At 23.7% G+C, this 21,201-nt stretch overlaps 2 protein-coding genes across 2 annotated transcripts; both read right to left on the bottom strand.

Moving 5' to 3' along the window:
• Positions 1 to 3,964: 3,964 nt before the first annotated feature.
• Positions 3,965 to 20,074, bottom strand: LOC129610225 (sodium-independent sulfate anion transporter). Its single transcript, XM_055522702.1, has 2 exons — positions 19,068 to 20,074; positions 3,965 to 5,534 (listed from the first exon to the last, which is right to left on the bottom strand). Exons 1-2 carry the CDS (start codon positions 19,627 to 19,629, stop codon positions 4,294 to 4,296), a joined length of 1,803 nt encoding a protein of 600 aa, XP_055378677.1. The 5' UTR covers positions 19,630 to 20,074; the 3' UTR covers positions 3,965 to 4,293.
• On the bottom strand, positions 10,526 to 14,758 carry LOC129610224 (mitogen-activated protein kinase kinase kinase-like). The gene has a single exon (XM_055522701.1). It carries the CDS (start codon positions 14,311 to 14,313, stop codon positions 10,954 to 10,956), a length of 3,360 nt encoding a protein of 1,119 aa, XP_055378676.1. The 5' UTR covers positions 14,314 to 14,758; the 3' UTR covers positions 10,526 to 10,953.
• Positions 20,075 to 21,201: the final 1,127 nt, after the last annotated feature.

Genomic DNA, 21,201 nt, shown 5'->3' with positions numbered 1-21,201 from the left:
GGAATATTTTGTAAATCTAATGCAATACAATAATAACAAAAAAAAAGCTTCAAAGTTTTATGGAAAAATTATATAGAGAATTAAAGAAAACTTTTATGGTATAGCTGTATGATTTTTTGTATATTTTTACTACAAGTACACCTTATTTTATTTTTGTGTTAATATAACAAAACAACGTTTTTACCTTATCTTTTAATCACGTATTTTCGTACATATGTACTTATTTATAAATACAAATTTATAATTAACATATATATATATATATATATATATATATATATATATATATATATATATATATATATATATATACATAGTTAGTATAGAGAATTGCAATGAAAAGTGTGCTTAAAAGAACTTTCAATTTCATATTTTCATCTCCAGTTACGTACAAAACACCAAATGTATATGTACATAAATATTATATGATTTTGTAAACTGCTGATAAATGTGTTTTATTGTGTGCATATACACGGGATAGAATTATCATATACATGTTACATTGTATTGTTTATAAATAATAAAAATACAATTCTAGTGTCATACTGTAATAGAACTTATTCATTATTTTATATTCTAAAAGTAAATACAATTCTATATAACAATATAATATAATATTTCTTATATTAAGATAAAAATAAATATGTAAAAAATATATTTATCAATATACAGATGGTGTTCAGTAATGAACATTTTAGGTATATGAAAAATTTTCAAAAACATCTCTAAACATTTTCCGGTTAAATTTATAAGAGATAAATGAGTTGGACGTATTTTTCGTCAAAATTACAACTACGAGTATGTATTAAAAGCTATTTTTGCATTTTTTTTAAATTAATAATATGAGATAAATTTCTAATATCAAATAGAAAATTTTGAAATATTAAAAAAAATTTATGTAATAGAAGCATAGATATGAATCATTTGTCTATAATACTTGTAAGTCGTGTAAGTATTGAAGGAAATAAAACTTGCTTTGTCCATGAAAATCCATGAAAATTCTTTTAATATTTAGGATATAATGTAACAAAAGGAGTCAACAAAAGATGGTAAATTAATGAAAATTGACTGTTTAATAAATATATAGTTTTTTTTTACTTTTGCAAAAAAAAATCGTATTTTAATTTGATACCATAAGTGAATGTATCAGATTAATCTCTAATTAATTTGATAACGAACCTTAAAAAAATTTCTGAATAAAATAACAATGGAAAAATCATGAAAAAATAATACTCGTATAACTTTAATTTTTATTGCGCATATTTTTCGATTGTTTCAGCGTCAGATTAATATTAAGAACCATCATTTTATTTTCTTGTTGATTTATACTTCCAGTTAAATATGTCTTTAAGCAAGAACAAGGATTTCAAAACATACTCTATATTTAAATTAATTAGAAACGAATAACAAATAATAACCTTGTTTGAAACTTTTTCATTTTTCTCTCAAATTTTTTGTAAACACTTTATTTAAATCTCTTATAAGCACTTTTATTAAATATGACTTCAGTATAGTGATCTCTTGACCTACTTACCTTTAATAAATTCATTTCCTATACCATTTAATTTTGTTATTTTAAGAATACTTAAGATTGCGGTTCCAAGTAGTGTTTTTTTGAGGACTCCAATGTCTGTTTAACATTAATGTTGTTAAACTATTTTGTTTTATTAAATTAATTAATTTCCTTAAAATTATAAGCAATTATTAAAATGCAATGATTAATTTTATACATAATTATGAAATGTACATACCACATATTACTTTTAAATTTTATTATTGCGGTCGTTAATTTTTTGTAATATAAAAATATAAAAACATTTTGTATTTAATTTTGGTTAAGTTGAATTTTATTTAATGTAAATGAATTTAATAAAATTTTCGTATTACATATATTATAATTGTTTTAAAAACAAGTATATAAAATGGCTAAAATAATTGTTTTTGTTTTTTTATATAGTAAGCTAATAAAATTGGAATTTTAATCAAAATATTTAAATATTTTGTTATTTTATATTATATTCACATTTATATATTAATATAATGTTATAAATTACAGAATGGATTATAATACACATATTTAATAGAATTTTTATTTTTAAACAATCTTCCCAGAAATAACGTAATCTTAAGAGAGATTATAAATTTTAATTATAAAAACACAAAACAAAATAATTTTATTTTTAACAATTATAAAAATTTAATTTTGGAAAAATTTTAATCTTAATTAATATCGTCACAAATTTCTCAAAAATTTTTTCTGTTTTCATTTTGCATTTTTTTTAAATGCATAAATTTAAAAAAAAAAAAACTAATAGATTTTTTTTTAACATTAAAGTAAATATATACTAAATAAAAGATATATTTAAAATTAAAATTTATGTATCATGTGTATTTAGTAGTAAGAGGCAGGTATCTGTTTCATTCACAGGTTTCATTTTTGTATAGAGAAAATATAATACAGGATTAATCCTTTGGCTGTGTTTAGAAAAATTTTTTTTAATTTTTTCTTTTTTGTCATATACATATTATATACACATAATTTTATTTTTTAAATAATACGATAATTTAATAGGAACATTAAAAAAATTGTCAATTTTATACATACATTAGGTATGCATAAAATTCAAATTACACACAAAAATTATATATGTATATGTATTTGAAAGAATTGCTATTTATAATAATTGAATTATAATAAAGTACATTCAACTTAAAATAAAATATAGTTTTAAAATTCATTTGGAATTCAATATTTTTCAAAACCAATTTTACTCGGATTTATATAGGATTCTTTACTTCAAAAATTGCACTTTAGTTAAACAAAAAAAAATTAACAAAATTTAAAAATAATTTTTACGCTTTTACAATAAAAACACATTACGATAAAGATAAAAACAAAATAAATAATTATTTTTTGCATATATTCGGGCGCTCCACAGGAATTTGAGCAACAAATATTGTAAATTTTTTGTGTTGTTCTACAAACAGTTTCATATTTTTAAAAGTTTTTATGGTACGATCCCTTTAAATATAAAAATGTATGAAATTATGTATGTAAATATGTGAATGGTAATAAAGGTATAATCTATTATTTGTAATTAAGTTTGAAAGTAACATTTTTATATTTTAAAAAATTACAAGAATTTCATCTAATGCATATAAAAATTCGAGACAATTTATTTTTTTACTAATATTTTATAACTATCTAAAAACATAGATTAATTTTGAATGCAAAAATATAGAAATGAAAGTGTCAAATATATCTCTCCGGTTGTTAAAAATCATAACAATTATCTTTATTACCATTGTACATTTTACAAATTATATTTTAAATTAAAATCTAGCGTTATAAATTATGTAGAATAATTATATAAATATGAACAATTACAAATACATACATCATATAAATAGTTAGATAATAATCAATGATTATTATAATGCAAAAGTTTGACAAGTCTACAAAGGGACAAATACAATATCTTAACACTACCATACACAAATATATTTTTAGAAAAGTTTTATATTAATTTAAAAAATTTGTTTTGGTTAATTCAAATTGTAGTGATCGCTTAATTATTTTTACTGACCTTTAGAGAATAGGTTTTATCAGACGTTCAATGAGATTCAAATTATTTTTTATATTCATAATAAGAATGGCAAGTATGGATTTTTAAAGCATGCAGATTATAGAAAGGTATTGCAACTTTACAAAATATTGCAAATAAAATTTTGATATTCAATTCTCAATTTAAATTCAATATTATTTGAATTAAGTTTTACTTTTTCGTTAATAATTGAGCTAAATAATATAGATATAATATGTAAGATAATCATTTTGTGTTGAAGTAATAAGAAAATATCTTTTTACAATTACATTTCAACAAACATTAAGCATAAATTTTGAAAATTTCATAGATATAGACTGTGTAAATAGTATTACACATGTGTAGAATAATGAAGAAAATGCATTTATGCATGTATTAAGGAAATCTTTTATGTTCAATATTTGCAACACTATTGATTTTTAGACGAAAAAATAATATTAATATAAAAACAAGAAAAAAATTCATGTCATAGAAGTAAGTTGAAAATGTCATGACATTGGTGTCAATATTTAAAAAATAAATTTATCTTTTATATAGAGAGTCATGCATAAAATTGAAAAGGTGTAATATCCAATTTTCACTTCTCGTTAATTTTATACACTAAGTCGCTTAGAGTAAATTCTATAATGATGACATATACATACATACATATAATTAAAATATATTATTATATGTTTTGTTAATTTTCTTAACAAGATTTGTCATTTCTATCGTTCAAATCGCTATTATTTTCTGATGAAATCAAGGGTAAACCAACTTGGTCTTTATAGCATTCCTCTAAGTATATTTTCAAATCATCAATTGTATCTAAAGTTTTTAATTGATATTCAGTTGCTTCATCTAACATTGTACGAATTTCATGTGATGCTTTTAAAACGAAAAATGAAACTTTCATATTTGTTAATTCTTTATGTAATGCACCTAAGCCACGTGCTGCGGTAAAGTCAAATTCATTTAATGTTGAGCAATCTAAAATAACAGGAAAACTACCAACTGACTCCACAGCTTTTGAAATACCATTACGCACCCATTCAATAGCTGGAAAATATAATAAACTATGATTTGGTTTTATCAAAATATATTGAATACCATCATCAGTAGATGATTTTGATACAGTTAGAGCTGGTCTAGCAGTTCTATATACCAAAAAACTTAAATCAGTTGTAACACCTAACAATAAACCAATTTCTACGCCTAATAATAAACTTGCTATAAATGTTATAGCACCAGGTAAAATTTCTCTACGACTACAACGCCATAATGGCTTAACAACTTCATATTCAATCATAAATATTACGGCTGATATAATAACAGCACTTAATGATGCCTTTGGTATATATTGAAAATATGGTGTTAATAATTTTAATGCTATTAATACTAATATACTGGTATAAATTCCGCCAATTGGTGTTTTAACTCCACTAGCATGATTGACAGCACTTCTTGAGAATGACCCTGTTACTGGAATTGAAGAGAATAATGAACCGAATATGTTACAAAATGATAATGCCACCAATTCTTGTGTTGGACTAACTCCATTGCTTTTAAATGCTTTTGATATTGCAACATTTCCTAAAACTGCTATTATTGGTACAATTATAATAGATGGTCCAAGTTCTTGTATCATATCCCAAAAATCTTGATGAACTGTCAAAGTACTATTTGAATTGCTAATTTCTGTTTGGAATTCGGGAAAACTAAAATTGGGTAATCCACTTTTAACTGTGCCTGTTAATATAAAAGGGCAAAAATTTGGATCTTGACATTGATAAAATGCAATTAAACTTGTTGCTAAAACTATTAAAGCATTTCTTGCTGTTGAAATAACCCATATTGTAGTCTTTAATATTTTATGGGCTCCAAGATTTTCACTAATTTTTATATCTTTCAATTTTCTCAAGACTAATAGAATTATTATTGCTAGTATTCCTGCAAATAAAAGAAAATTTTTTATGAGTGTTATAAATTTCATAGTAGAATAAATTTGTTTTAGGTAGAAAAAAATTTAAAACAGCAATTTTAATGGTTCTATTTATTTTTAAGCCAAAGTAGTCATTTTTCACGAATGCGTTGTTGTAATATACGTTTGATTTTTCCAAATACAAAGCTTTCCGAAAAACTAACATTTGTTTTGTATTTAAGCTTGAAAGCTGAATAAATTTTTTGATCAACTTCTACTAAGTTAAGAATTAAAATTTTGTATAAATCGTTTAGAAATACAAATAGTAAAATTATGAGCAAACTAACAATGTCCACATATAAACAAACATACGTCATCATATAAAAACATCAGTTTTATTAACTATTAAAATAGTAATTTTTTTTATTAAATATTTTGGACTGTATTTAATAAAAATAAAACTGTTTTTTTCCTATATTTTAGAAAATGTTGAACTTAATACTTATTACTAGTATTTTATTTTTACCAAAACTCGTAAAATTGTCTTTAATACAGGTCACAACATAGCACAAACCCAATAAATTGAAATTCTTAAATTTTATTTAATATTCAAATATTTAATCAACTGTTTCATATACATAAACATAATGCTAGCATTAATAAACACATATATGTATTTATAACAATTTTCGAGATCTTTGAACGTGATAGATTCCATTGTGAAGTTCAAATATGTATACATATATATATACATATCAAATTTCTTAAAATTTGAAATTTTATTTTATAAACTCGAATTTTTCATTCTGTAGGTAAGTAATTTATAAGCTTAAATTATTTTAAGCTCAATTTATTACTTATTATTTCTGAGTATTTTGAGCATAAAATAAAATATACTGATTTTATAGTTAATTCTAAGCATGATTAAATATAAATAATTTTATTAAACTTATGCCATTTAAATTTTCGCATATTAATTCGTCATTTTAAGATGAACACCGTTCATAAAATTAAAATATTGTAACCCCATTGACATAGAATAGGGCTGACTAAATTTTGAAATTCTAAAACTCAGAACTTTGGGAATGGAAAAGTTTTGTGAGATTCTTTTAAGTAGTACAATAATTTTAAATTTAAATTTCTTCAATACTTTTAATTTGCTCAACTCGCTTTATTTTCATATCTCGCTTTTCAGATGATTTGAATTGCTAGTCCAAAAAGAGCTATAAATAAAAGATGGTGGTATTAAACAAAAATTAAAAATGATAAAAATTTAATTAATTATTTAATTTTTACTAATGTTGCTAGATAATGCTAGATAAAAATGATTTAATATTAACATTGTTATACCCTTACGAGTTCACAAATTACAATTTGATTTGTCTGGAACAATGAAGACTTCGGCTACTATATTGATTATATCACTACTTATTATAATTTAACTTGTTTCCTGATATGGTTTTTAGTTTCTCATAATTATACTAATATAATTATACATATTTATAAATTTAATATAATTGCAAATTTTTATTTATAAGTTTGCATTTATGATTAGAGTCCATAACGTCTAGGACATATTAAAGTTGAGCAGATTTTTTTGAGATTCACTGTATTTACGAGTATTAACGTAAAATGTAAACTCGTTTTTTTAAACTTTTAATTACTTGATAAAATAATATTAACAAAATAATGCCCAAAAAATATTAGTAAACAAAAAAATGAGATTATTATAAAGTAAAAGAAAGATTATTGTAATATGTATAATTTCATAAAACAAGTATTTAATTTAAAACGAGAATTTTTTGATTTGATATAAAATTAATAATATAGATACTGCAAATAACATTATTCTTTTTTAGTTTTCCAACCATTTTATATTTATATATCTGCTTATATTAATCACAATAAATTTTTGATTTTAAATTGTAAATTCCGAAATTCGAAATTCTATACAGAAAAACGAAAGTCTTTTTAATAATAAAATATCATATCACCTATGCGACTAACAGAAATATGGTTGTATAGGATTTCTTTTTCCAACTGTACTTAACAAAAGAATCAAATTAGCTCAGTTTCTGCATAAATATAAGGTGTGTAACAACTATTTTCATTTTATTTTTTAATATTTTTATTTCTGAGTTTTGAAATGAATGTATTGACAAACCAATTTGACAAAATAAATTTACTTTGGGTCCGCTGGTAAGAAAAGATTTGGAATGCTAAATGATATATTTAAAAAAGTTACATAAATCATTTATCTTATAATAAATAGTAAATATTTTGGGCAATAGTTTATTAAATAATTGCATATTCAAAAAAAAACGTATTAATTTTAATTTTAATCCTAAACTAAGAATTTTTCATAATTGTACCAAGAACTTTTCGAATGTTAATATGAAAATATCGAAATAGATATTTTGCTTTTAAATCTTTTTTAAAGAAATTGAGAAGAAAAAATTTCAAAAATAGAAAATGTATTCTTTAAGAATTTTTTATTTATTTAAGTTTTATAAAATAAAAATTTTTAATATATTATAATTACAATATTTTATAAATAAAATGACATTGTATCAAGAAAATCAACTTAAAAACTTAAAAAAGAAAATTACATTTATTTATAAAACTTAATTTATTACAAAAAACATACTACAAGAATCCTAGGTAATATTTTTTTTAATTTTTACAATTAAAGCATTGTATATAATACGACATAATCAAATAATAATAATCATTCATAATATTTTATACAATTTTACAAAAAAAAAAGGAATTGCTTACGAATAATATGTATGTATGTACATTTTATACACATAATTGTATACAAAAAAGAAAAGTGAAAATAACTAAAGTTTCATATAGTAGAAAGAATCAAATATTGACCCTTATGGAATGCTTTATTTTCTTAAAAAAACAAAAAAAAAAACAAATTATTAAATTTTGTATTAATTTCGAAAAATGTCTTAAAGAATTCTTTTAAGAATATATACATTTGAAAAAAAAAATAAGAGGAAACAGGTCAAAATAAAATGAAAAATATAAAAAATATTAAAATTATGCCTTGAATTACATTAAACATGTGTATAATGGGATGAATACTGGCATTGTTATAAACAATACTGACTCTAACTACTAGATTGTGTATTAGTGTAACTGTAAGCAATTGATATCTATTTAGTGGACTAGTTTAATTTTTCATTGTTGCGATTATTTTTATTAACCATTAAACTTGTAAACGAAAGTAACAATAACATAAACGTATAAAATAATTTTTTTTTTTTTTATTATTTACATATTAAGTATATTTTTTTAAAGAGTAATTACGTCTTTATGATCAAAATTGTAAAAATTTTCCAAAAAGTTTCATAAATTTTTATTGTATCACTTCTAGTTAACTTGATATAAACTACTTTAAAAAGATTTGTCACAAACAAAAAATTGCACTTTATGCTTTAATTCATTTAAAAATCTTAATTTCTAATTTAAACATTTTTATTATCTAAAAAAATTTATCATTTAACTTTTTAATATTTTGAAATAGGTTAGTGCCAGTAACAGTGCCAGTTAAACAAATGTTTTTGAAATATAAACATGATTTTTCATATTTTAATTTTAAAGACGTAAATTAAGTAAAAAAAAAAAAAAAATAAAGTATTAATTTGAAATGCGTTTTAATTGAATTAATATTTAATCGAATGAATTCAAAACTTACTATAACGAACGCTGATTGACAAATTCAAAAATATGTTCCAGCCAAATTTTTGAGCTATAAGTATTCATTAATTTTTTTTTTCTATTTTTAATTTTTATGTCAGATGCATAAATCTACACTATAATTTGTGTTATTTCAATCAATTATTTTGTTTTATATACTAAGTGAGATGCTATTAATTGTCTTTTTGTTTATATATATATATATATATATATATATCTGCTAGCAATATTAACAAGTTTTATTAATTAATATGGAACAATATACATATTTTAAACGTTACATTTTCGTAAAAAAATATTTGTGTTTTACAATACATACATATTTTTATATTAGTTAATTTTATTTTATATTTTCAATAAAAGTGAAATATTTCCAGGCAATTGCTTGTCTTTATTTTATATTCATTTTTATTTTTTTCTACATTTAAAGTCAAGGAAAAGAAACATCACAATAATTGGTGCGGAATTCATAAACATTAAATATGGCATTTAATAATAAAATATATTAGTAAGTTATTTTTTAATTATTGCAATAATTTAGATTATAATAATGTTGGTTCAGTGACAACTCATAAACGATTTAAATTTTTTATCAATAATCATTTTTCAAATACATACATATTTACATTTATAAGTTTTAAAAATACCTCCAATCATATTAAAAAAATCTATAAAATAAGCAATTGACTAAAATCTTTAAATTTATTTTTATATTATATAATTTTGGTATTAGATATTTTCAGTAATGCCAGCAAAAATATTGGAACCGTAATAGTATATAACAGGAGATTTACACTTACATCTGTCTTATAAATCTAATATTCTGTTTAGAATAGTTTTCTTAACTATTGAAAAGTATTCAAATCGTATCTAAACCATTCAAACATTGTTTAAGCTTTGAAAAACTGCTATATAATTATTTGACTAATCCGTTTTTAAAAAGTTTTGATTGTATCTTTTTTCTACAATTTTGTATCGTTAAAAATATTCCTATTTTTTTTAAAAAATTCAATTCCATTTCATTAATTTTATGTGTTTTTTATAGAAATCAAATAAAATTAGAAAATGAAATTTTATAACTTATAAAATTCAAAATAAGTTTATTGGAAATATAATAAAGATCAGCTAATATTAAGTTAATATTTAATTCTAGAAAAATTTACTTGAAGTTTTTTTGACAAACATAAATGCATTTTTATAGGGATTTAATATTTTTTTGTTTTTTAAAATACATACATTTGTATAATTTTTAAGGCAATATTGTGCAGAAATACCGAAAAGAATTGAACATTTATTACAAATAAAATAGCATAATGTATAATATGTAACATTACTACTTTGCAGTTACATTTTAAATATTGTAAGATTCATAATTTCAAGATTTCACTAATTTTTAATACCAAAAATTTTTAAAATTAAATAGAACAGAATACTAGACTTAAGTAAACGAACACTTCGCATTATCTAACTTAAAAATGTCTAATGTTGGATTTATGAATCTGAATTAGTTTTATTTACTTTTAATCAAAAACATTTCAGTCTTTATACGAAATCTATTTATCTCATAATATCCTCACATTTGCCAAATACTTCATTTTAAATAGTTATTTTTTAAGCAGAAAAGCGCAATACATTTCATGTTTTAATCTAATATGTACCTAATTAACTTACAAATAGTATATTTTGTTTACTTTACTTGCTATAAATTAAATTTTCTTCTTAATAAAATACACCATGTTAGCCTTGCTCAGTGTCATTACCTCGTGCAGGACAAGTTTTACTCTTGTCATTTAGTATTAACTGTTGTTGTTCATTTACCTCCATTGAATTCCTAAACTTTTTGTAAGCCTGAGAAGATTGTTTCGATATTTTCTTTTCAGATCTCAAACTACCAAAATTAAAGAATTTTTTTGAAAAAAAACTTTTTGTTTTAGTTTTTGTTGTTGTTTTAAGTTTATCCGAATTTTGTGTATTTTCAGGTTCTTTGACATTGTTACTTCTAGAATTACTTGTATTTTGTTTGATAGGTATCTTTGACGTTGCATTTACATTATTAGTATCCTTTGCATTGGTAGTTGGGGTTGCTGGCACAGATATACTTTGGTTAAAAAGTTTTTTGGATTTATTTTTAACTAATTTTAATTTATCATTATTTGCTACTATAATTTTACTATTATGAGAGGTACCACCACTGCTAACATTGCCAAAATCTTCATTTGCATCATAACTATTTAAACGAGTCCTATAATTTATTAATTCATTACTATTTAGAATTTCAAATGAAGATTTATCACTGCATATTGAGTTATTAGAATGTTCTTCTTCTAACGAGTTGTTGATGGCAGGAATGGCACAAACATTGTTTATATCTGTTGTTGAATTTGTTGATGTATTCAAGGAGCTGGAGCTCTTAAAATTATCATTAAAAAATGTATTTTTTAATTTATTAACTGCATTTGACGTTTCGCTGTTGTCTGTTTGGAATTCAATTGAATTTGCTTGATTTCGAAAAAAACAATAACGGGGAAATTGAGATCCAGAACCATTGCGTTGAAAGCGATAAGGACTATCGGGATTCATATTTGTGTTACTATAGCATTTTTCTTCTTCGTCTTGATAATTGTACATGGTTAAATCACCACTTGATTGTGAATTAACTTTTTCTTCTCTAGCAGTTAATTTTTTTGAGGAAGTTGGTATTGGCTGTTCTGAATTTGGAGAAAAGAGCTTGCATTCTTCTTCGGGACTTGAAAATATTTGTTCCAACGATTTTTGAACCTGTTTATAAAATGCTTTATCATATGTTATATTCGGATTACTATGGTTTTCAGTCGACGTCCCTTCATATCCATGCTTTTGATATAACAATGATTTTCTTTCCTTTTCTCTTTCAGTCTCTTTACTATCTAAGCTATGTTTTTTCTTGTTTTTCAATTGATTAGACTTAGTATAGGTTGATGAATTCGAATTGTTAGAATCAGCATTAGATGTTTTTCGAAAATTAAAACAACCTGTTCTGCTGTTTTCATATTCTTCATCGCAATCGTATATGTTAACTATATCCCTCTCATTTTCCACATCATTTAAATTGTTGTTACTATTTAATTGTTGAAATTTTGTAAACCTATGCATAAATTCTAATGCTTCTGGCGACATTTTATTTACTTCTATGTTATTTATAAAACTATCAATATTGTATTTTAAATTTTTATTATCTAAAAATGCTGGAGGTGATAAAATAAATGTTGAATCTCCAGTTAATTTGTGTATATCATAACCAATGGGAATGGTGTCACAAGGTATAACAGCTATCGATCCATTTGTTTTATTATGTACCAAACTAGTAGATCCCGAATAACCATCTGGCAGGTTACTTATTGTCAATTTTGATTTGTCTAAATTTGGAGCACTTTTACTAAAACTGGAATGAGAAGACCATTCTGCTGGTTGTAACGATGGCAGATGCTTGCGTTCTTTTTGATGAGCAGTTGATGGGCCCCAAGTTTTGCCCTTTTTGACTGGGCCCTCTGTAGTTACAGATATTGTGGTCGCTGGCAAAGCCACAATTTTTAAATCAATAAATGCTGGTGGTGATTTTGATGTTGAAGCAATATTTAAAGGATTAGGATTTCTTATTGTCGTTAAATTATGGCGAAAATCTCTTGGAAGAGAAATTTCTGTTGGTTCAGTGCGCGACTTTAAAAAATTAAATTTTTTGGGAAATTTTTTATTTAAACGTTTCTTTGGCATTGGGGTTGTCCTTGCTAACATTGTCAAATTAAATTCACGTTCACATATCTCCCGCTCTCTTGCTTGTATTCGTTGTTCACGCAATTTTAAATCTTGTTCATGTTGATGTTGCTTCAATTCCACATTTTTTAATTCTTCTTCTTTGCATCTTAACTCCTTTTCTTTTGTGCGAAGTTCTTGCAGTACTTCTGCAATTTCTTTTTTCCAACCATCTTGCATGTGATGAAAAGATTCGTGCGGTGTTTGGGTAAAATTTGATCTAGCAACAATTTCTAATTCATGTAGTACATTCTTAAAAGTTGGTCGTTCTCGAGCTTCAATCGCCCAACAACTCTTCATTAACTTAGCCCATGTATCTGGACAAGTTTTAGGAATTGGCAATGCTAAAATATTTACAGCGACACCATAAGCAACAGATAATGTGTCAAATCCTTTATATGGGGTTTCACCAGTAAGAATTTCCCATAACAATACCCCATAACTCCACACATCTGATGCTTTTGAATATATTCCATGTTTAATAACTTCAGGCGGCATCCAAGCATATGTTCCTGCTGCTGACATTCGAGTTGTATTATAAGCTTCCCTTGCTAAACCAAAATCTGTTATTTTCAAAGTTTTATTTTCTAGGTTTTCTAATCCAAACGCTTCAAATATTAACACATTAGAACTCTTTAAATCTCTATGAATTACAGAGATTGGGGCTTCATTGTGTAAATAGTTCATTCCCCTCGCTATTTGAATAGCCCAATTAACTAAAACATCTGGGGGAATTTTTTTTCCGGCTAAGACACGATTTAGTGAACCACCTCTCGCATATTGCATAACTAGACACAAATTCGGAGCCCTCAAACAAACTCCTATTAATGATACAATATTTTCATGTTTCAATGACCAAAAAAGTTTGGCTTCTTGCAATACGCTTTCTCGTACAATTTCTATATCTTCCTCGTTCACTTGTCGCGCCGCTTTTACCGCAACTTCTTCATTTAAATAAACTGCCCTATGTACTTTACCAAAACCTCCTATCCCTATTATCTCTTGAATGTCTAATTCGTTGAAATTAATTTCTAATGGTTGATTAGCTCCATATTCAGAAGGCACTGTTATAAGCATTGGATCTTGATTTGTGACGAAATTTGATGGAAATATGCCAACTTTGTCACCAATTTTCCCCGTCCACCAACCTTCATCACCAGAAATATTACTATCAGTTGATAAAACATAAACTATTTGACCACATTCCAAAGATAATTCATCCTCCCCTTGAGCTTCATAATTATAAAGGGCTGTCCATAATCTGCATTCACCTAAATCGTCATCAACAACATCTACGTCGTTTTCCATATTTTTTATCTTGTTTATTTGTTTGTTAAGTTTCAAAGGTGTAGTTTAAATTATCGTGAGCTCTTTTTTTTTTTATTTTTTTTTATAACATTTTTTAAATCTACAAAAATTATTTGAATACTTTTTTTGCAATAGCTAAGTTTTTTTTATATGAAATAGTTCAATATTTTTTGCAATCCCAAATGTTTCTCTTTTAAAATACTTTTTCTTTTAAATTTAATTTTAGCACTTAAAAGTTTTTTATTGTATATACATAGGTACAATTAGTTTTTTATTTAATTCTGTATTATTATGATAAACTAATGACTTGAAAATATTTATTATAGTAAAGTCAACATTGAAAAACTCATTTTCGTTTATATACAAAGAAACTAGTAAATTTCACACTAGGCGTAAATTTTTAAATATTAATATTATATCAATAAACGAAGATATTAATTTATTTATAAAATAAAAGTTTAATTAAAATATTTTGTACAAGAAAAAATTTTATCACTTTTCCAACTTTTCTTAGATGTCAGACGAAATTGACATCTATGAAAATCAGAAAATAAACGTCAAATAAATTTTGGGGTACGTTCAGAATTTATATGAAAATGTTATTTTAAGGTATCAAACAGTCATAAGCGACAATTTAGCTAAGTTCAATTTTACCGTATTTAAGTATGTATGCATATGATTGCTAAATCAAAAATTCCTACTTATTTCATTATTCAAATCAAAATTTATAAACTTTAAGTTTATTTTGTTTAAGTACATTGATATGTAACGCATAAAAGATTGCGAAAAACGAAATAATTAATCAATAAAATAAACTTCAAAACTTTTTTTCATTTAAATGAAAATATAAATAAAGCCAACATACACAAAAAAAATTTTTAAGGAAGGAAATAAAAATTTTAGATTAGTTTTTTACATAGTAAAGTACATGTTTGGTTGTTCTAAATCTATTTAAAACCAATAAACAGTACGTATGCTTTGTAAACAATGCATAATCTCGGTTAAAGAAACTTATTGTTGCAATTATTTTACTCTTATCACTGCAGAAAAAAAATATTTGATTCATATCGATACAAGTGAGTAAAAAAAATACATTTCATTATTCATGTAAAATATTATGTATCATTTTTAAAATCGAGTAATTGAACAAATACAAAATTAACCATAAAAAGTTTTTATAAAAATTGTAATTTATTAAATTACAAATTCAATAAATCAGACTATTTAATTTACGGATTTGTTCTAGTACGATTAAGACGTACAAATAATAGTGCGACTAAAGTCCAATCACTGCAAAAGTCTAATGACTGTACTGTAAACTAAATAAGAATGAAGTGAGTGTTTCATTCTTATATATTCTTACGTCATCAAATGTTTCAAATTCAATTATTAAGACAAGTGCCAGTTACTTTGATTGAACTGTATTGTAATAATGCAATATAAATTGACTATTCTCTGAACAAATAACGATAAGGTTAATGATTTTACGAAAATTTATACTGGTTTTATCTGGAAATTTAAGCAATTAAAATAAATTTATGTTGTATTTAATAAAAAAAAAAATACAAATTTTTGTTTTATTTACTTTAAAAAAAATAATTTTTTTCTCGTAGTCGTAAATTTCTGACGTTATATACATACATTAATATGTTAATAAAAATAAGTGCTTAATCACATCTCCAGTTAACATTAGGTTACCAAAAAATTTGAAATAAATATGTCTTTTTAAAAAAAATCCATCAATAATAACATTAGTAAAATAATAAATTAAAAAATTTTAAACTGTCAAATATAACAATATGCTGATCATCCACTAACGTAATTAGTACGGATTATTAGGAAATGTACGTATTACCTTCAAAAATATTTTTTATTTAAAAAATATCTATAAAGACTTATTATAATTTGAAATTGCTTGAAATATACAAATAAAAAAAACTATGAGCAAAAAAATTATTGTAGTAGTCCTATTGTCTTTCAACTTGTTTCCATCTGTTCTGAAGTGTATTTTTAGGAATTTAAAGTTTTTTTTTGAGATTTCTTAAAGAAAAAATGATCTCGCAAAAGGTTTTGCTTATAAAAATTGAAAAATATTAAAATTTCCGAAAAGGAGTCTAAAATAAAATTTTTGCTTAAGTCCAAAGACGATAACTTTGAGAAAAGTTAATTGGAAAAAAATTTGGTTCCGAAAAGCTAAACCATTCATTAATTTCTGTTAGATCTTAAAATCGTAAAGAAGAACGATGTCAAAAAATTTAAAAAGGAATTGGTTATAACGGTTAATTTCCGTGATGACGAAAAATTTTGTGAGAAATTGAGTGAGGTGACAAATATTTTATGGTTTTAATGTAAAATTTTAATTTAATTTTATTATTTTCATTTTGTTAAAAGATGTATGTGTACATCTATTTAAGTTAATAATTTGAATTTAGGCCAATAATTGAATTAATTATGCTAATAATTAAAATAATAATTTGAATTGAAATTATGGTCATAATTCACCGTTTCAAAATAAAAACCACTCATCTGAGATCAAAAGAAATGGAACTTCTAATGATAGTTTCCACATAATAATAATTTACAGTATAATTTTTCAGAGATTAAATAATATAAGTTTGTTTATTAATATTACATAGACAATATATTTTGGTAATTAATAGTTACAAACCTTAAGAAATAAAAAGTAATAATAACATTAGATAATTTATCAGAAAAATTGTTTTTGTTTTTATAAGATCTTATGCTACAATGATTTTTGATAATGTAAAACATATTAAGCCTTGGAAATTGTCTCTCAGTATTGTATTTCTATTAAAACAACAAATTATGTATACCTAATAAGCGAATTTTTTATACACATAATAAAACCTGTTCATGATTACGAAAACTCATAAATGATTTTGCGTAAATTTGTTGTACAGCAAAACTGAATAATAAAAAGATATTTAAGAAAATCGACAAATTTTGTTTTAATCGAATTAAAATAAAATTAATATTGCTTTCAACTGTACACAATTAAGCATTACAGCTACTTCAAAATAAACCAATTTAAAATTTAATTGTTTGATTTAATATTTTTATTGGTTTACTTAATTATATTTAAGTAAAATATCATTCAAAGTGGAAAATCAATTTGAAAATGCTACCTATTAATTTGTATTCATTAAAAATCGCGATGTTCCAAATAATCTTACGGGCAATAAAAAAAAATATTCCGGTTAATATTAAAATGAATTAATTTATTAATTAATTTAATCATAAACGTGAAACACATTGTACTTTCTAGTTTTCGTTAAAGATTCAATGTTAGTGGCTAGTAGCAATTAAAACTTTTATAAATGTATGTTGGAATGTATTATATGGCAATGTCTTTATGTTGATAAACATGCATATTAAATATAAATTTTAATCTAAATTAAAATAAAAATTTAAATAAAAACAAACATTGAGTAACTTGAAATTTTTGAATCACTAATTTTCGCTAATTTATGGTTTTATATCAAAAAAACAAAAATATTTGCATAATATTTATGTTATAGAATCAAATATTGTCAATATGAATTGTGGTAAGTAGTACTTATATTAAAATTTTTACATCATTTATTAAAATATGTAAAGTAGCTACGCATGTTATTAAGTTGTTAAAGCTTACCTTTAAATACAAGTTTTATAAACATAAGTATAACCAGATTGCATTTAATTGATAAAAAAATTATTTATAAACCAAAATATTTCCGCTTCGACAAAATATTTAAGTATGTGCGTGTTCTAGAATTCAAGGAGCAAAAACCGATCGAATAAAATAAAATTAAATTTATTAAATAGTCTCCAAATAAGAATTCGTGAAAAATGCGACATACTAAATTTAAACACCTGTATTTTATTATTATCGTAATAATAATAAAAAAAAAAATAAATTTCACGTTGTTTTAAAGTATTCGTTTTTTTTATACCTAAGTATAAGCAACAGTACTAATTTCTCACGTATATTTGCCAGATCATGTCACAACCAAGTGGTGAGTAACAACCCGAATTCGATTTGAAAATAAATATTTGAAGATTTTGAATAACAAGGAGTCCCAATGTAAACACATATTAAAAAATTTTGGAGTTCTCAATTTCAGTCAAGGGTATTTTTAACTTTGAAAACCAAAAAATAGCATTCATTTTATTGGTAGAATGAAAGGTACATGTATTACGTAATAAAATCAACAGACTTTAATTTTCTTTTATAGCATAAGTCATGAATATGAGAATTGTTACCGTTATTAATTAATTTATTAATTTTTATTCGTATGAACGTTGTTTTTGTGAGTAAATAGTTAAACACAATAAATTAAAAAAAAGCTTTTTCAACTTAAGTGTACATTGTACTAAAATTTTCGCAAAGCTATTACATAAATTCCAGATCAACTATAGAGAATTTGATGATAACATTTCAAATAATACGAGATTTAAATTTTTAGATTTTTTTAATAAGTACCTATAAAATTGTTGAGATTTTATGTAGACATACTTAAATAGGGCTTTATTAATATATATAATTGATATAAATTAAATGTAAACAAATCAAGCGACAATAAGAATAGCTGAGAAAACTTAATTTGAAATAAATTGTCATTTTATTGATTTTGTTTTGTTGCAACGCTTTTTTTGTTTTTTTTTTTTGTTATTAAAATAAAAATGCCTTACACTTCATATCACGTTTGTACTGTTTTTTTTTGGATAATGTTAATGTGATTTATTGTACTTACCTAAAGAGCAATCACCTATACGAATTTTTTCTAAATTTTTTATAACAAATTCGATAGTTCCCACAAAACCAGATGATGATCCTGAGCCTTTTAATCCTAATAAACCTTTTAATTGTGAGGTACCAATAATGACTGCTGTAGCTGATGTAAAACCAACTGTAACGGGTAATGAAATCAAATCGACAAGTGCACCTAATCTTAAAAATGCCATTAATAATTCAACTAGACCAGATAAAAAGCACAATAGTATAGCATAAGTAGGTCCAGAATTTTCACCAAGAGATGTATGTCTAGATGTCATTAAGGCTAATAATGCGGTTGGTCCTATAGTTACTTGCCGACAACTTCCTAATAAAGCGTATATAAAACCACCTATGAATGCCGAGTATAATCCATATTGAGGCTCCAAACCGGCTAAAGTAGCGTACGCTAAACCTTGTGGTAAAACTGTAAGACCAACCGTTACCCCAGCTATTAAATCTGAAACACCATCACGCACAGAATAATTTCTAAGCCATCTTATACCAGGAAATATTTTAGTTAGTTTATCAATTATTGTCATAACTCGTAATTTAAAATTGTTCTTATAGTAAAGCTGTCTATATTAATATAAATTTCATTCACTTTCTTCTTGACCAATATGCGTTTAAGTTATTTTCTTTTTCTTTTTTTTCTTTATTACAAATAATTCACCGCATATTAAACTTAATTTTATCACATAAACTAAACAAAATATTTATATTAACTAAATTTTATCGATTGTTAAAACTTTAATTTAATATATTGCTTTTATACATAACATAAAAGGTAAACACTAGAAAATTTTGTGTAATTATTACAAAGTTTTGAAATATTTTTCAAGTTCTTCAACTTAACAATGTGCCAACAAAACAAGTTTTTGTCCGCGCACAAATTTTGCTTCACTAAACTCTAAAAACATATATTTACTACAAGAAAAAAAAATAATTCACGTATTTAAGTTTAGGTTTGAAAAATAAATTGTTTATGTTTTTACTTTTCTTGCAAGTTTCGTTTATTTTTCTGCTTTTTTTTTTTTGTTTTTGCCTTTTTCTCCTTGACAATTTCGGCTGTCAATTATAAAGGGTTCGTTTAAAATTTTGAATCCGAAGTATTCATTATTATTTATTATGCTAAATTTATTTTATTTTACATTTCAAAAATTTGAAGCTAAATTGAAAAAGTTAAATTATTTTTCGATTGTTGTATACAGGCCGATACTGAAAACCACACGTTTGTTTGGTTAGTTCAATCAATAAGTTATCGAATGATGGTAAGTAACGTACATTTCCAAATTCTTATTCTCAAATACCCTAATCTTATTTTCAAATTTTTTATTTTAGCAATGTATCCAGATAGTATTTAATCAAAAATCAAAAAGTCGAAAATTATCCAAATCTTAAAAAAATTAGACCTAATTTAATGAATATATAACTGAAACACTTGCTTAATTGCTTTATTTTATTTTTTTTTTTATGATCATTTAGAAGTCATATACTTAAAAAACTAATTATCAAAAGAAGAATTTAGGAAATGAGAGTTAGTTTTTGTTCGTTGATATACTTTAAACTAAAATAATATAGACAAGGAGCGGTAAACTCTCATGCAGGCAGTATTTTTTTTAGAATTTTACTGCTAAAACGAAAGATCCAGATCCAAATATGTTTTTTTGCCTTATTTTGAAACCATTTTCAAGCAGAGTAAGTAAAGTTAGCTAATAAGACCTAATAAGAACTTTTGAGGGCTTTGACAGTAACCAGTACGTTTTTTTTTATTACACTTAGTGAGTGACTATGAATTTTTTTATTACATTATATTTGACACGAATAATAGACCCCTTCGTGAGACAAAAACTTAAAATTAACTCAATTAAATTTCAGTAAATAGTAAGATCTGACGCCAGTTTTAAATGAATTTTTTTAAGACGCTAGTTTTAAATGAATACCCTTGGTCAAAAAATTAAAATAAAATTTCTTGGTGAAAAAAACACAGTCTTTGTCTTATTGTTTTTTATTAAGATATTGAAACTTATTGTTTTTTATTAAGATAACTCAATTGAAATTTGATATGGTTTCGTGAAGGAACCCAATAATTATGTAATTATAATAATACAGAA

The sequence above is a fragment of the Condylostylus longicornis genome, unplaced genomic scaffold, assembly GCF_029603195.1.
Source record: "Condylostylus longicornis isolate FDR11 unplaced genomic scaffold, ASM2960319v2 ptg000044l, whole genome shotgun sequence".
Classification (NCBI taxonomy): domain Eukaryota; kingdom Metazoa; phylum Arthropoda; class Insecta; order Diptera; family Dolichopodidae; genus Condylostylus; species Condylostylus longicornis.
The sequence above is the reverse complement of the archived record's forward strand: the minus strand, read 5'-3'. Positions and strand labels throughout refer to the sequence as shown.

Bases quoted from the DNA above. Each gene is read 5' to 3' on its own strand.
- LOC129610224 (XM_055522701.1), bottom strand. From the start codon at position 14,313: ATGGAAAACGACGTAGATGTTGTTGATGACGATTTAGGTGAATGCAGA.
- LOC129610225 (XM_055522702.1), bottom strand. From the start codon at position 19,629: ATGACAATAATTGATAAACTAACTAAAATATTTCCTGGTATAAGATGG. The intron at 5,535-19,067 runs GTAAGTACAATA...TTTTATTTGCAG, and splicing joins TATAGGTGATTGCTCTTTAG to GAATACTAGCAATAATAATT.